This window comes from Hylaeus volcanicus, chromosome 2, assembly GCF_026283585.1.
Source record: "Hylaeus volcanicus isolate JK05 chromosome 2, UHH_iyHylVolc1.0_haploid, whole genome shotgun sequence".
Lineage (NCBI taxonomy): Eukaryota > Metazoa > Arthropoda > Insecta > Hymenoptera > Colletidae > Hylaeus > Hylaeus volcanicus.
In genome coordinates this window covers 31,707,379-31,723,210 of record NC_071977.1, presented here as the reverse complement: position 1 = coordinate 31,723,210, position 15,832 = coordinate 31,707,379, and the positions used below count along the sequence as shown (strand labels likewise).

At 41.4% G+C, this 15,832-nt stretch overlaps 2 protein-coding genes across 6 annotated transcripts; one reads left to right on the top strand and one right to left on the bottom strand.

Moving 5' to 3' along the window:
* The first annotated feature begins 717 nt into the window (after positions 1 to 717).
* Positions 718 to 15,500, top strand: LOC128872559 (protein nervous wreck). 5 transcript variants are annotated; one of them, XM_054115383.1, is made up of 22 exons: positions 720 to 917; positions 7,366 to 7,463; positions 8,159 to 8,204; positions 8,286 to 8,371; positions 8,492 to 8,636; positions 8,712 to 8,993; positions 9,239 to 9,367; positions 9,454 to 9,576; positions 9,658 to 9,761; positions 9,843 to 9,987; positions 10,061 to 10,138; positions 10,204 to 10,255; positions 10,355 to 10,458; positions 10,611 to 10,764; positions 10,833 to 11,005; positions 11,088 to 11,394; positions 11,509 to 11,723; positions 11,799 to 11,898; positions 11,961 to 12,104; positions 12,217 to 12,248; positions 12,323 to 12,835; positions 12,908 to 13,141. In XM_054115383.1, the coding sequence occupies exons 1-22, from the start codon at positions 897 to 899 to the stop codon at positions 12,911 to 12,913; spliced, it is 3,057 nt and encodes a 1,018-aa protein (XP_053971358.1). In that variant the 5' UTR covers positions 720 to 896; the 3' UTR covers positions 12,914 to 13,141. The 5 variants fall into 5 exon arrangements, 4 of the variants coding, with proteins under 4 accessions (XP_053971361.1, XP_053971358.1, XP_053971360.1 ...); XR_008456214.1 differs by adding an exon at positions 15,231 to 15,500 and having other exon boundaries at positions 721 to 917; positions 12,323 to 13,199; XM_054115384.1 differs by having other exon boundaries at positions 722 to 917; positions 8,712 to 8,848; positions 8,930 to 8,993; positions 12,323 to 13,141.
* LOC128872565 (3-hydroxyacyl-CoA dehydrogenase type-2) lies at positions 13,288 to 15,757 on the bottom strand. Its single transcript, XM_054115397.1, has 3 exons — positions 15,507 to 15,757; positions 14,418 to 14,582; positions 13,288 to 14,022 (listed from the first exon to the last, which is right to left on the bottom strand). The coding sequence occupies exons 1-3, from the start codon at positions 15,513 to 15,515 to the stop codon at positions 13,429 to 13,431; spliced, it is 768 nt and encodes a 255-aa protein (XP_053971372.1). The 5' UTR covers positions 15,516 to 15,757; the 3' UTR covers positions 13,288 to 13,428.
* Between the last annotated feature and the right edge of the window lie 75 nt (positions 15,758 to 15,832).

Sequence of the window (15,832 nt, the reverse complement as noted above, 5' to 3'; positions counted from 1 at the left end):
GAACTATTTTTACTATAAACTTGGGTGTTCTTCCACCGATGGCGCCACTGAACCTATACTAATTAGCATTAGTATCCCGCCAATTGAAAATCTACTGAGAACCACAGACTTCGATATCGTTAAAATAGTGACAAAATTCATGTTTTATTGTGTCATAGTGTATAACAAGTAATGAAATGATAAATAACACGAAAACAAAACACGTATATTTTTAGATAACTGACTGATAAGACTGACTAGCATGTAAAGCGCAATATTATAGGATAGACAAAAACAGACTGCGCAACTTACGTAGATATTTGTTATAGAATAGCTAGATTATTATAAGTAGTATATTTGATGAGAAACATGTAACGACTAATAATACAGGATACTATTTTTTCAGATTCCTTTTAGCAATAGGTAGTAAGAGAATAGAATCTAAACAAAGAGCAAAGAGTATTAGACAAATACTCTTGCACAACTATATTGTAATTGTAGTTGTACATGCCAAGCAAGGATACATTTTATTCGTGGGCCAATTAACGCATTAACAAGATAGCATCAGTATAATCTGGCGCTATAATCTTGTTCCATTTGGAATCGATAATCTGCAGGTAAACGAGCTTCCAAGGAGCAGTGCCGCATGGTTCTATGGGACGTTGGATCTATTTCGCATCTCGTCCGTGGTTAAACGCGAAGAGAACGCAGGCGCGTACGCGATCAATAAATAGGGTAGCTCGGTCGAGGGCAGGAGAGCAGTGGCGTACGAACACGCGAGCAGTGCGGAGGGTGGTAACGCGTTTATTGTTGTGTCGGGTGAGGCGTACGAAAACAACAGAGCACCCCTCCCCGGCGGACGACGGTGTAAAACGGGCTGCCAGCGGTGAGGCTGCAGAGCAGGCCGCTCGTCCAGCATGCAACCACCACCGAGAAAAGTAAGCCCACGAGACCGACATCCGACCAGACACATGCCGTTTCTATACGTTCTCGAACCAAAATGACATCTCCTCTTTAGACATCGCATCCTTCGAAACTGTAACACTCGAACCATCTTCGATCTTTCCTCCATTATCCGTGCGCGATCACGACCACGTACCCACGAGACGGGTCCCTCGGTAACTCTCGATAAATCTCATGGATTTCCGCTAACGAGAGGCCCAGCGATCCTTCCAGGACACCGAGGCAAGTTTTCTCGTTGGTCCGGGGACCAGATAACGTTAATCCAGTAGAAACGCGAGAGCCTCGAATGCATACGTCCGAGGAACTCCGTAGGGCTGGCGCTTCCTGTCTTCAGGACGATCGAGATACGCGAATCTCGCCGCGAGTATCGATCTTCAGCGACGTCTCGCAGAAAAATTGACGTAAACGCCGCTCGAACGCTGCCACGATGAGAAAATCGATGCGCGCTTCGGGCCTTCGATGCGAATCTATACCAAAAGCTGACCTCAAAATACGAGAAACTGGCCGTAGACCCGGGTTAACGCCGCGATCGGATCGAACCAGCGAATTACCCGTGTCCTCCCATCGCCATACGGTCAACGGTTTCCCTTGCGAATCCTTCTTTCGCGATAAATTCAGACATCGTTCGTATTCTTCCGTGACACGTCCTTCCGTCTTCGAAATTTCCGAGCATCTTCGTTATGTAACTGCACGATGTGAACGCTGAAATCGATCTCGAATTTTGAATATAGGACGATTTTGGGGCCATGTTTCTTCGCGATAATTCGCTAACTTTAACGAGAGAGAGGGGAGGGGGGAGCGAAGAACAGAAAAATTCGGTCACCGGAACGAACAAATTTTTCAATTTAAAGAACTACGAGTATATCTGCAAACGTAACGATAAACATCGAATTAATTTTTCTCGAATTAAAGAGCTAACCGATCCTCTCCAATGGTCTATATTGGTACAGCGAAATAGTGTTTACAGAGTGTGCCAATAACGATTTCTTGTCAACGTTAGATATGCATTCAGACTCATTAGTAGTCGGGTTGCAGAGAGCACCGTAGAGATGATCATTCGGCTTTAAACGAAACGCGATAACGCGAATAAAATTAAAACGGCTGTTCCGATACTCGTTATTTCTTTCCGCCCATAATTTGCCTGCATTTATAAAAAGATATTAATTCCTTTGCGTTACGTTACTTGTACCTAGACTGCGGATGTTTATGCGTGTATAGCGAACGAAAATATTGATAATATAGTAGCGTTTAGAAGATAAAACGTAATTTAAGTCTCGATTCTTTACGTAAATCAACATATGAATTTTACTTATAATACTGTAGTATCCGTGCTTCCCGTACTTCGGACAACGATAAGGAGTCAAACGAGAACACAAAACGTAGAATACAAGATTGGTCGTGTAGTTAAAGCGGCCGGCCGTGGATCCGAGGATCGTGGGTTCGAATCCCCGGTGCCTGATTTTTCGTTTAACTCTTACAATACAGATAATAAATCATTTTTAAGGGACTTACTAATACAGTAGATAAAAGATCTCACTTAGTGGAAACGAATTGAATTGTTTTCGAAGCATATTGAGGAAAAAAAATATATATGTTGAATTGAGTAAAACCTCCTTTGCGACTTTGTCTGCTGGTTGATCGCGCGAAGGAACGAACAATGCACGGATTATTTAGTCACGCCTATTTCGTTAAGGGTAACATTTCCTGACCTATTTATCAAGCGGCGGAACCAGCCCTTCGTCTCGCTTCCACGACAATGAAGTTTCGCAGTTAAAGATCGAGGCTTTCCTGACCCACTTCCCACTTGTCGAATGCTAGTCGAGCGATAAGAATTCAACGAGACACCGAGAGATCGAAAAGGGGAACGCGTTGAAACGAGCTTTTCGCTAGTTATGTTTGCTCTAGGGGTTGAAGATTATCCTCCGTGATCCATATATGTTTTAGAAGAAAATTAATTGCTATGACTAGCAATTACCATAGTCTAAAAACGTAAACTATTCGTTGAATAATAACTCTTATAATTTTAATCCTCCGTAATTTTCGATGACTCTTTTAAAGATGGCCTCTCTCGGCCTTTCCTTTCCTTGGCACCGTGAAAGCTCGTTACGCTCCGTGATCGATAAAGGATTTTTTTTCACTTTTCTTTTTTTTTTTCCTTCTTTTAGAGTAATAAACGTCTTTGTCACGGCCCTAGTTATAAATTTCCTTTATCCAGGAGCCTGAAATTCTTTACTGTAGCGTAGGCACTTTGTCGAGCGCGCCTCGCGCAGCTTAAAAGCTTGACCTTTCCGCCTCGCAGGGCCTGGCTCGAATTAAAGCGAAATTATTCCCCGAGTGGTATCAAATAAAATGTTTACTTTGGAGAACCATCGAGAATAAAAACGTTCGAAAATAACCCGGCTGGTTCTAATTTTTGCTTCTCTCGAAATCGATAAACGATGTATTTATAAAATTGTATGTTTCTCGATGTTACGAGAAAGCGTAACGTGGAATTAATTTGAAAAAGAAAAAGAAAATACAGGGGGGAAAAAGTGAGGAAATCGATCGAAACTTTTGGGAATTTTTGATTAATTTCGATTGTTGCCGACAGTAGACGTTACTGATACATTCTTACTTAAAAATTGAAAATTTCTACTGTGGTTAAACTAGAGGAAACTATGTAATCGAACATTTGATATTTATTTTTCTAACTCCATAAAAATTCATTTCCATTGATGCTTAACATCGAGAATGAATTTTTCTTAGTTCCTCGACGGAAAGCATACATGTAGGATTTGGGATGATCGAGGGTGGGGAATAAATTGGTCGCGTGAGAAGTATGTAGTAAATAGGATGTATTTGGGAACATACAGGGTGTGCCAAAAATGTTGTAACATCTTGAAAGGGGTGGTTCCGGAGGTGATTTGAAACAAGTTTTTCCTTAGCGAAAATATTGTCCGGGGCTTCGTTGTGGAGATATTAATGGAAAACATTGACCAATCAGAGCGCGAATATACCGTTGGAGCGGCCGCGGTAGCGTATGAGCGCGGCCGCCTAGCGCGTAGCCTACGCTCAACCGGCATACTCGCGCTCTGATTGGTCGGATGTTTTCTATCGATATCTCCTTAACGAAACCTCGGACAACATTTTCGCTAAGGAAAAGTTGTTTCAAATCACCTCCCGAACCAACCCTTTCAAGGTGTTACAACATTTTTGGGACAGTCTGTACAATCGAAAAAGTATAAAAACATATCCGCACGCACACCCTCCCGCTGCTTGCATAGAAACAAACCACAACGCGACACGACATCTCGCGAACCTGCCCGAAAAATGTCGAACACATCGATCAATCGATTATTCGACCGCTGCGTTCACCGATCGAAACATAACCAAACATAACCTTCATACATAAGTGAACGAAAATCTCAAATTAGTTCCTAAACACAGATACCTCAGCCAAGTTCATAAACGTAAAAGTTTGAACGTCTTCGAGCATGGGAGGGGTATAACAGAGAGACGCGTTAAAAATTGTACACGCGTCAAAATCGTTGCGCCGAATACGAGCGAATCGAAGCGCACCAGAATGGTTTTCGCTGTTGTTCGATAATTCCGTTACCGCGTTAGCCGAGTCGTCGGTACGCGAATGAAAAAAGAGAAAAAAAGGAACAGGAAAGAAAAGCTTTGAAACATGGCATCGTAGTTGGCAACGACGATGGTAGTTTTTCCACGTTTAACGATCCGCCTAACAATACGCGACGCTGCTAGCGGGCGCGGGAGTGATTGCTTGCGTCTTTAGACCGTAGAGGCATTCAAAAATGCAACGCTAGACCTTCGAGGAGCAATCGATAAGAGAGCAGCTGAAATTTTAAACGATTTGACCAGCTGGAGCCGTCCCACCGTATTAATCGTCAGTTAGTTAAATAGCTACGTTAATTAATACGGGAGAGTCAAAAGGGCGGCCGTTCCAAGCCCTAAACGATACAGGAACCAATCTCTACGCTATCCACCAACGAAGAGGAGGCTGACCTTATTCCTCGAAGGTGAATTCACGAGTCGAATCAACCTACGTGATATAATAGACCGCGGATGTTTATCCAAATTCATATTTTTACAGATTCAGACAGAGAATCGAGATCGATTCCAGAATGCGAAAACGGATATCTATCGCTGCGTACGTTGCGCTGTTTATCATAAAGAATTTACGAGTGAAGAGGTTAAGTAACGTTTGATACCTGTTCGTACGGTACTTAATGTCAATCGTTTTTCCCAGTCGTGGCGGTGACGTAATACGCGCCGATACTGAATCGGTATCACTCGTTTCGTTATCTTAAGAAGGGGCAGGGGGGGGAGGCGTACTATCAGCTGTTTTTTACCAAGTCGAATTTGACATCTTTCGGTAGATTTTTCTCAGCTATGCCTCATCCGATCGTACCTAACCTTTTTTCGGTTGTTCTACAAACTCTAAACTACAAATCTTTTTTTATTTTTTTTTTTAACCAAATACAATTTTGACAAACCGCATTCGCTGTTTCGTGGATAAAGCGGTCCTGCGCCAAACAAAAAAAAAACGTACGATTTTTCAGGAAACGCAAAAAATAAAAAAAAGGTGGCTTTTCTTGTCGTATTAATTTTTGTTCGTTCTTTCCATAGAATCGATCTACTTTATCAATATATTTAGTATAAATATAAGTAAAGAAAGTCACGTCGGCCGTGGCTTCGGAAAATTTGATTAAATTTGGACAAAAGAAAAATGTTCGAAAACCGAGTAGCGACCACCTTAATGACGCATAGATAACTTAATCTTCCCTTTCGCAATAGTACCGGCAATTTAAATGCTACAGAAACCCGCTTAGCCACTTTGTCCAGAGCGGATTAGCTTTGCATGGGTAACAGCAAGCTCGCGTTTTCCTCTGTTTCCACCCGAGGGGCTGGTTTCGTTAAGCAAACAGCCCCCTCGGTCCCCGCGGCGGCCCCTCAGTCGCCCCTGGCCCCGTTTTCTCGGCCAAATTCTTCTCCGGACTTCATCGACCAGGGCTCCCTCCTCCCGGAGGACTCGTGTACACCAGGTTCGGGTGGCCCGAAACCCCCGCTATCGACTCGGTCGGGCAGAGTTCACGGGGTCAAAGCGAGCCGTGACGCGTAACGAAATCGCCGATGCGCCAGCTTGTACCGCAAAATTGAACTTGACTTCAAACAATGTCGCCGCTAATTAAAGCGCCACCCTTGTTACCTTCACCGTCCGGCAATTATTGCCCGGCGCCCCAGAACAACCGATAATCGAAGAGAAAAGAGAGACAGTCGTTTATTTCGCGCGTTCGTCGGATGCTGGCCTCTCTTTCGCGAGAGTACGCCGCGCGAAACAATCAAACGGGGCACGTCGTCTTGTACGATATTGGAAAACGTGTACGGAGTATCGGGCCTGGTAACGTATATTTAACGCACGGATGGGGGTCACGTAAAAGATCGGGAGATACTTTCTCGGGGCTGGCGACGAGCTTCTTGGTATTATAAATTTATAAATATCGCGTCTACCTTGAAACTCGTACACCGGGGATTTTATACATTAAAGTATCGTGATACGAGGAGAACGTACGAAAAATGTGCGAAATTCATGGTGAATATATTCGACAATCAACCCTTTGCACTCGAGAGGTGACTCTCAGTCGATTCGATTATCTTTATTTATAGCGTGGTCCCTAATGGACCGTTTACACTTTTCCTGTAACATTATTTGACATTCTGTGTTGCTTGTACAATTCACCAGTCTTGCTTGTACAATTCACCAGTCTTACACGTACGTGTTTACAATTTACCCGTTCTACACATATGTGTTTTCTTTTTCATTACATTTACATTGCATTTACATTTACAATTCGCATCGACGATCCTTCACACATCTGTACAACACATTCTGTTGGGGCCCGCTGACCCCCGTCTAGCTCGGGTACCTCGGGATTGCTAAGCCCGTACCGTAGCTACAAACACTGCTACAGATCCTGAGGGCGACTCTCAGTCACCATCTAGGTTTCCTTTAGGTTTCATTTCTTTGGAACTCGAAGTGTCGATAAAATGATTGTCGTTGAGGCAAAGACTGACTTTCAAATCTCAAATTACAGATCTCGTTTTCGAAGCGAATTAACTAAGCTCAGCATTCGTGACAATAGAATGCTAAAAAAGCATCTCTAGCTGCTGGAAACCTAGTGACTGAGATCCTGGCGACTGAGAGCCACCTCTCGAGTGCAAAGGGTTAATTCGAAGTAGTTCCAAGTAAATATCGTCAGCGACCCTGATCCCATCCCTTCGCTGGCAGAGGATAAGTCAATTCTCGAGACTCGTCCGCAAAGAAAAGGATTCGCGTTCCTTCCGAGATAAGAAAAAAAAAAAAAAGTAGGTCGAGTGCGCCATCGTAGCGCGATTGTTTACTCGGTATTCTTCCTCTTGCAGGGAAATTTCGTAAAATTCCTGAAGAATGTGCACGCGGAGCAGGCTGCGAAGTTGCAAGCGAAAAATCAGCACGAGTGCGACCTTCTGGAAGACATTCGGTGAGTCCGAAACTTATGTAAAAGGGGATTAGATGAAAGCCCTTTAAACGTCTTAAACGCGAGTCGATTCGCGTCACGGATTTCCGTTTCTTCGACGGGCTCACTTTTACTTTCGACGGACCGAAGAGTTTCCCAATAATGCTTGTTCTTTGCGATCTTGAGCTTTAAATTCGACTAGCTACTTTTTAACGGGACTGTCCTCGAACGAATACTTTGATATCGACGCCTCCTGATGGAATGCAAACCAGAAACGTTTATTCGATATCCGAACGGTTTCGACAGATATCAGGCTGCGTTTCATCGTTCCCCTGGCGCGTTGATAATATTTACGCGTTCGCTTCTTTTTTCACAGACATTGCGCGATTAACCCTTTGTTTACCGAATTTCTCAAAGAGTTTTTAAAATCCAGGCGTCCATCTTGGTCTTATGCAGCGATATGTTTGTCCCGTTTCCTCTTTTCAACATTTTCCAAAGAAGGAAACGAGAACGTAGCTTCCAAAAGAAATTAAAAACGAACTTCATAGAAGTGAACTCGGTGAACTTGGACCAACTTGAACGTCACGATAGGTTTCAAAGCATCCATGAGAAAATTAAGGGTACTTACGAGTCCTGCCAGTGAACAAAGGGCTAATATTACAGCCATTTGTACGTACGTTGCGTGAGCATTATCTGATCCAATCACGTTTATTTTTCAGCAACTTTACAATCAAAAAGTCTGCCATCGAGAAATCCTATTCCGAGGTAAGTCGAATGCTCCGTCACGAACGTTTATAGCCGTGGAATACGAATGTTTATGATTTACGTTCGACGTTTCGTTTACAGGCGCTCCTCAAAATATCTTCTGCCTACTTGAATAAGAAAATACCAAATATACCAGATCTCAAAGTCGATGGCGCAGAAGAAAAATGGTGGGTTTTATTATTATTATTATTATTATCATTTTTTTGTTGTTGTTGCTATACTAAAAAATGCTAAAACATTTCTCGCTTATACATGTATATGTATATTTACATGATTCTCATTTTCAGGAACATGTGGAACGTTTGGCGAACCGTGCTGGAGGAAAACGAAAAGCTCGCCAGAGCGCGATTAGCAGCGGTGGAGGTTTTCCAACAGCAAATCGCCGACGACGCGAAAAGTTTAAAGATTCACAAAATCCAGATATCCAAGAAGGTTGAAAAAATGTTAAACAATCGCGTACCGTTTATATTTATCGCCAGCGTGTGGGTAACGTTTCTCTCGTTCCAGGCAATCGACCAATTAATGATAGTACAAAAAGAATTGCAAACGTGCGTGCAAGACGTAGACAAAACGAAGAAATTATACTTCGACGAAGAGCATAGCGCCCATGATGTACGAGACAAGGCAAAAGACATAGAAGAAAAGTACGTGCGCGCGATGATTATAATTGATCACGGTTTGGTAATCGATCGAAAACCTAATGCACGATTTATCGTCGTTTTCAGACTGAAGAAAAAGAAGGGGTCCTTCTTTCAATCGATAACTTCATTACAAAAGAACAGCGCTAAGGTATACGAGACCATCGCGATGTTGTTAATTGACCGCGGATGTTTATGCATTTATGGCAAATAAAATTCTAATTTAAAATAAATGGTTCCTGTACGAATACTTATTACACTGACTGTATATGAAAATGTGCAAATGCAAAAGTATAAAACTTAGGACATACTTTGCATAAGCGTCCGCAGTCTAGTTATAAGTATGCGCAAATAAGAATAATTAAGTAATAAACATTGAAATACTTATGCGATTAGGTAAGCTCTAAACGCGATGCTTTGGAAGAAAAATCAACCGGAGCTCGGAACGATTATTTACTTAGTCTCGCCGCTGCGAATGCCCATCAAAATAGATATTTTGTAGTCGATTTACAAAACACCATGCAGGTATGAAAATTTCCCCTTCACCTTCCGATTCGCGTCACTTAGAATCGCTTGCAGACGATGAAAACACTTTTCTTTTCTTCCGGCAGTATTTGGAGCAAGGCGTTTACGATAAGGTGGCTGAATATTTAACCCTGATGGGTCGTACAGAACTGTTGACCTGTTTGGCAACGCAAAACAGCTTCACGAAAATTCGCGATCAAGCACAACAGGTGAGCTATTGAAACATCTGGAACAATTGATAAACGAAGCATTTCGCGCTATCTCATGGTCGCTTCTCGTATCTGTTTCAGCTCACCAGAGAGTACAACATACAATGTTGCTGTCTGTATTATCCTGTTTTGAAGCAACACATACAGTACGATTTCGAGCCTTGCGATCACGATCCAGTAGAAAGGTATATATATAACATATTGAAGATATTTTGATTCGAGCAACTATATTGTTCCCTGTATTTGAATCGTCGAATTCCCTGCAGGATAACGGCCGATCATGCCGCTGCAGCCACGCTCGGGAAGGAAGCTCGTCGCTGGTCGACGAGAATAGCTCGCGAAGTAAGCAGCATCCGAGAAAATAATAGGAAACTTCAAGTTCTCGTGCAACTTAAAGAATCTGGACAAAAGGTTAACGACATAATTAACGATCAAACGAAAATGTTTCGCTAGACGATATAACACGACGATAACGATTTCACAGACTGATCCGAACGATCCACAAGGGCCAGATATAGACACGAAAATCGACGAACTGAAGCACGCGATACGACGAGCAGAGGTAAGATTTCTGGTGAAACGCGAATCACGTGAATTCTCTTCCTTACACGTTTACTTGTTCATTAGACAGCAAAGCTAAAGGCAGAATCAAGAATAGAATGCCTTCGAAACGGTGGAGGTTTGTTAAATATTCCGTTCCCTTTTCTATTCGAGTAATATTTCAATAAATCTGTTAACGTTGCTCGTGGCTATTACTTCGTTCTCGTTGTTTCTTTAGTGAACGTCGACGAATGGCTTCAAGAGGTCGAAACATTAAGCGTGCAGGATATGCCGCGTTCGGCCAGCTCCCTGTCCGTCAGAACCGACGCGTCTGGAACGGCGGTATTTATTCTTTAATCTACTTACGAAAACCTCGATGAACCCCCATTGAGAATGTAACCCTTCTGTTTATAAGTTCGAGGTCTCGAAAGACTCCGAGGCTGGAAATACATTTGACTGTTTGATGTCTAAATAATATTCGTTTCGCCACGCAGGAACATCCGTCGTCAGATTCGTTCTACGACAGCGACGGAGATGGTGGAAGCGATTTGACAACCGTCGAGCGGCCAGGCAGCGCACGAAATGCTCCTCAACAAGAAGAGGAATCAACAGAGGAAAGACAGAGGCACGATAGCGAAGAAGTAGATGGTGGGTGACACCTGAGTTACGTATCGCGAATCCAAACATAAATATGCAATAACATATTTGTTAAACAGCTTTGCTCGAACAAGAGAAACAACGAATAGAGCAACTCACCGTCGGTTGGGATGACCCGACAGCCGTAGATTGGGACAACGAGGAGAAAGACGAACAAACCGAAGTCCACGAAACATCTGAACAGCCTCCGGCTCAACCTATATACAAATGCACCGCGCTTTATTCGTACACGGTACGAAACAATCGTTTGACTGTAGACACTCTGTGTATTCGTTTCACCTTATATAATATCGTTATAACAAATTTTGTCGCAGGCACAAAATCCAGACGAGTTGTCGATCGTCGAGAGCGAACAACTCGAAGTCGTCGGCGAAGGTGACGGTGACGGTTGGCTACGAGCACGAAATTATCGAGGCGAGGAAGGTTTCGTTCCTCAGAATTATCTCGACGTCGAGAGAGAGCCTGAGGTTACTTCTGGTCTCAGCTCTCAAGGTCCGTTGCTCGTACAGCAAATATCTTTCTCCTCGGTTGATTATACGATCGACGATCACGATGCAGTCGATCCCGACGCTAATCTACAACAGGCTGCCCCTGAAGCTATTGTACAAAATCACATAGGAGGTAAACATGCAACATTCTCGATATTTGTGTTGAACAAAATTTGAGACCTTTTCAGCTACACGAAGCGCTGCGTACTTGGATTATAACAATATTAGAATCACTTTACTTTTCCAGAAATGGAACAATACTGTATCGCTCTTTACGATTACGACGCCACATGCGACGAAGAACTTAGCTTCTTCGAGGGTGACATTATGAGAGTTCTGAAGAAGGAACCACACGACGTGGACGACGGATGGTGGGAAGGTGAATTACGTGGACAACGAGGATTGTTCCCGTCTTTAATAGTGGAACCATGTGGCGCTGACGGTTCGCCTTTGACCCCGCAGGTTAAATTGCAGTCGATGAATAGAGCCGCGAAAATATGATTTGCACTTTTAACTTGACTTTCCTCTGATCGGTAGGAGAACATAACGCCGCCAAGCTCCGCGCCACCTGTATTTACGCCACCAGAGGTTCCAGAATTCTTGTTAGAAGAGGAACTAGCGCAAAGTTTAATGAAAGGTAATAATCAACTTGTCTAAATTTAACGTAAAGATGCATTCTCATTATAACGTTTAACACAGAATCGCAAGGTGGAAAACCTAGCGACGTAAACGTTGAACAACAGCAACAGCAAGATGGTTTTATAATAAATCTTTCGAAGGACCAGAAGAGTCAGTATGGCTCGCAATTCGATGGCGATAAGGAATCCGGGCCTGGTATAGTGGGTAAGTTACAATTATCTCTACGAAGATCGATATGAACATATCATACTCTTATTCCATTATTTGCGTTAATATTTAATCCGTGTCCCAATTTACACACAAAACTGCCGCTTAGTTGTAGAAGTATCGGATGAATCGGGAACCAAGGTAAATTGGTAGTCGAAAGAAATTAATGAAAGAACACGATCCCTCATCGAAAGAACTAATCGTTTTGTTTCCAGGCAGATGATGAAAAATCAAAACAGTCGCAATGCTTGAACAGCGACCAGTCTAACGATGATTTTGGACTCGGTGTTGCCCAAATAGTGATCACCGCGGCGACGCCGATGGAAGAGATCGAGCATCCGTTTCCAGGGCTAGAGGAGACCACCGACGACGCGGTGAAATCCACAGAAAGCTCCGAGGGTGATCAGCCATCGAGTACGACAACCACCGACATGAATGAAAGCGACTGCAAGGAAGCAACGGTAATAATGGATGAGAAAGAGGAGCAAGAAGTCACAGAAGCAGCCGAAGACATCGAAGAGAAGTCGACGGTCGATGAATTACCGGCAGACTCTGCCCCGTTCCCAGTTAGCAGCAGTTCTGGTAGCGAGGCGGACTCGACATCCGGGCCAAGCACAGGAGACAATTCCCAATCGATACCATCTCGCGGCACTGTGATCGAGGTACAAGAAACCGAAACGGAGGACATCGAGATCGTACCCGAGAAAATGATGGTAGTGGGAGGAAGGGCAAGTATTCCAGATGAGTTACAACCCGACCAGCTAGAGAAGCTGCAAAATCTGAAAGAATCGAATGCCTAGGATTGACTAGACCTCGGAGATCCCGATTATCCTGCCTTAACAAATAAACTGGCTCTTCCAAAAAATCATCAGAATAAATTCCAGCATCTGCTGGAATTCTGGAAATCTCCAGAGGTTATCGGGAAGAAAGACTAACCGGGAATCGAGTAAACGGGACGACTGGGCAAATTTTTATGTTAATACTATGTACACAACATTTTTGCTAGACGATACTCTAGTGAACTAACTATTTAAAAGAAGGGTGTTGCGACTTTTGCAACGTATTTACAAGACGTTAATGTACAGTCATAAGGTAATAAAGAGAATTGTCGATACCTATAATAGATGAAAACTTTTAGTTGTTCGTGTACATTTTAAAAGAATTATAATGGTGTTGCATGTACTAACAAGGTTATCGTTTTTTATTCATCTTTCATACATTTTTATGCCTTTTTATATTTTTCTTATAAACTTTTTCCATGCATTACAAATCCCTTTCTCCGGTTTCCATGTTCATGTGATTAGTAAATGTTCGTGTGGATTCAAGGTTGCATTCTGAGAGCACCGTCTAATCTTATAACTTCTCCGTTCAGAAGAGGATTTTCGACGATGTGTTGCGCCAGCTGTGCATATTCGTCTGGCTTGCCCAATCTTTGCGGGAATGGAACCGTTTTTTGTAAAAATGATTTCACCTTGTCTGGCAATGATTGCAACAAAGGTGTGTCGAATAATCCAGGCGCGATTGTAACAACGCGAATACCAACTTTAGAAAAGTCGCGGGCAAGCGGTAAAGTCATAGCGACGATCCCACCCTTGCTAGCAGCGTATGCTGCCTGACCCATTTGTCCATCGTAAGCTGCGACACTTGCTGTGTTAATTACTACTCCACGTTGTCCATCCTCGTTTGGTGTGTTCTCATACATAACCCCCGCAGCTAATCTGATAACGTTAAATGTTCCGACAGTATTTACATTCAGTACTCTCTGAAAGTCTTCGAGCAAGTGTGGACGCTGTTTGCCAAAGTTATACGCCTTATACGCACAAGCTACACCTGCTGCATTCACCAAGACATTTAATTTACCAAAGTTTTTCTTCGTTAATTCCAATGCATTCGTTACATCGCTCTCCGACGTTACCTGTAAAAAAAAGAGCATGTCATTGTACGCACAAGTTGCTATAAATTTATCGTAATCGTTTCTTTTATAAAACCAAGTACGATGTTGCAAATGATACACGCCAGATGTTCGATGTAAATAGATGTCTAAACGTTCAATGTCAATTTATAATGGCTACTAGTAGTATTAGTAGTAGTGCACATGTAATATATTATAACTAACAATGGCAATGATATTAAAAAGCGTATATTACTATTAAAATTAATAGTCATTAATAATTCTATAATAAATGTATTGTAACAAAAGTATTCATCTTATGTCCTTCTTTCTAGTAGCTTCTTTCTTTTGAAAATAGTACATGCTGTTAGCGCTATTACTACTACTACTACTACTAGTATAAATTTATTAAAACTCACATCCATCGGTACAAACATGGCTGACTGTCCTAGTTCGTTAGCAACAACATTCCCTTTTGAAGTAGGTAAATCAGCGATAACTACTTTGGCACCTTCTTTGACAAACCTTTGTGCAGTTCCAAGTCCTAGTCCAGAGGCACCTCCAGTTACAAGAGCAACCAATCCCTAAGATGTATGTCAATTATAGTATTCGTTTAAACGTTTAATTTCATTGTAATATATTGAGTACTTGTTAATAAATTTAACACCTTTATCCAAAGGAATGACTCGTTTTTAAATGAATTATTTTCATAGCATGTTATAAAATACGTAATTAATTATTATAATATACTTTTGAATATACTATTTTAAGCATGTGAAAAATAAGGATGTATTGTATTTCAAAAAAACAAAAGACAAATATGGACCATTATATTTCAGTTTATAATTTATTCTTATAGCATGTCATGAAAAGAGACTTTTTAAAGGAAACAACTATTTAAATTTGTTTTTTCCATATTCTTGTTTATTGATATTCATACAAACTTTATTTAATGCCATCTTATATTATATCATACTACATAACTATAAAAATAATTGTATTAAAACGATACATTACAGATATAATAACGATACAATTAAGCAAATCGGTACAAGGATCATAAGTGTAACATAATACTAATGGTAAACCATAAAATTGAAATACAATGTAATTGGCAAAGTATGCACTATTTAAGATACTGATATCTTTTCTAATCCTTTTTATAAGTTTGCACTATATTTATTAACTATGCAATATTATTAAGTAATTTCAACTAGTGTTTCCTATTACAGGATACAATCCACAGCAGCGAAACTATTCCAAAAAAAACACTTGTTGTGAATAACATTTGCTAGCATGATCGAATGAATTTCACAGAAATATAATACCAAATACAGGAAAACTAGATTTGTGAAATAAGTATAATATGGTACTAAAACATGTACGAATGTAAAGTAACGAGCTATGAAAATGTTACATGAAATTTTCTCGGCTTTGCAAATTAATATTTACAATTATAATTGTACTCCATTTACATGAAGAGATAAAAAAAAATACACAAGACTTACCTTCATCATTTTTAATAATTTGAGGATATCGAGAGAGAAATGCACGAAATAAAAGTAATTGCTCGAAGAGTAATATAAAACGAAACCTTTATTGGTTATGAAGTACAGCGTGCAGCAGTACTTTGATCAAAATGGACAGAATGTAAGCCAAGCAAGGGAATGTGACTCAACAAGAACCGCATACGAGAACTAACTTATCGATAAGGAACTTTGGACTGTGTAGGCATTCCCTAAGTCTTTAAAAATGTTTACCCGACGAATCCAATCACAGAGATAGTAATAAAGAAGTAATGGAGATAACGAACAATAATTCGAATGGCATTGGC

Bases quoted from the DNA above. Each gene is read 5' to 3' on its own strand.
- LOC128872565 (XM_054115397.1), bottom strand. The intron at 14,023-14,417 runs GTGAGTTTTAAT...TTTTTTTTACAG, and splicing joins CCATGTTTGTACCGATGGAT to GTAACGTCGGAGAGCGATGT.
- LOC128872559 (XM_054115383.1), top strand. From the start codon at position 897: ATGCAACCACCACCGAGAAAA. The intron at 8,372-8,491 runs GTGGGTTTTATT...TCTCATTTTCAG, and splicing joins GATGGCGCAGAAGAAAAATG to GAACATGTGGAACGTTTGGC. The intron at 12,249-12,322 runs GTAAATTGGTAG...TTTTGTTTCCAG, and splicing joins CGGATGAATCGGGAACCAAG to GCAGATGATGAAAAATCAAA.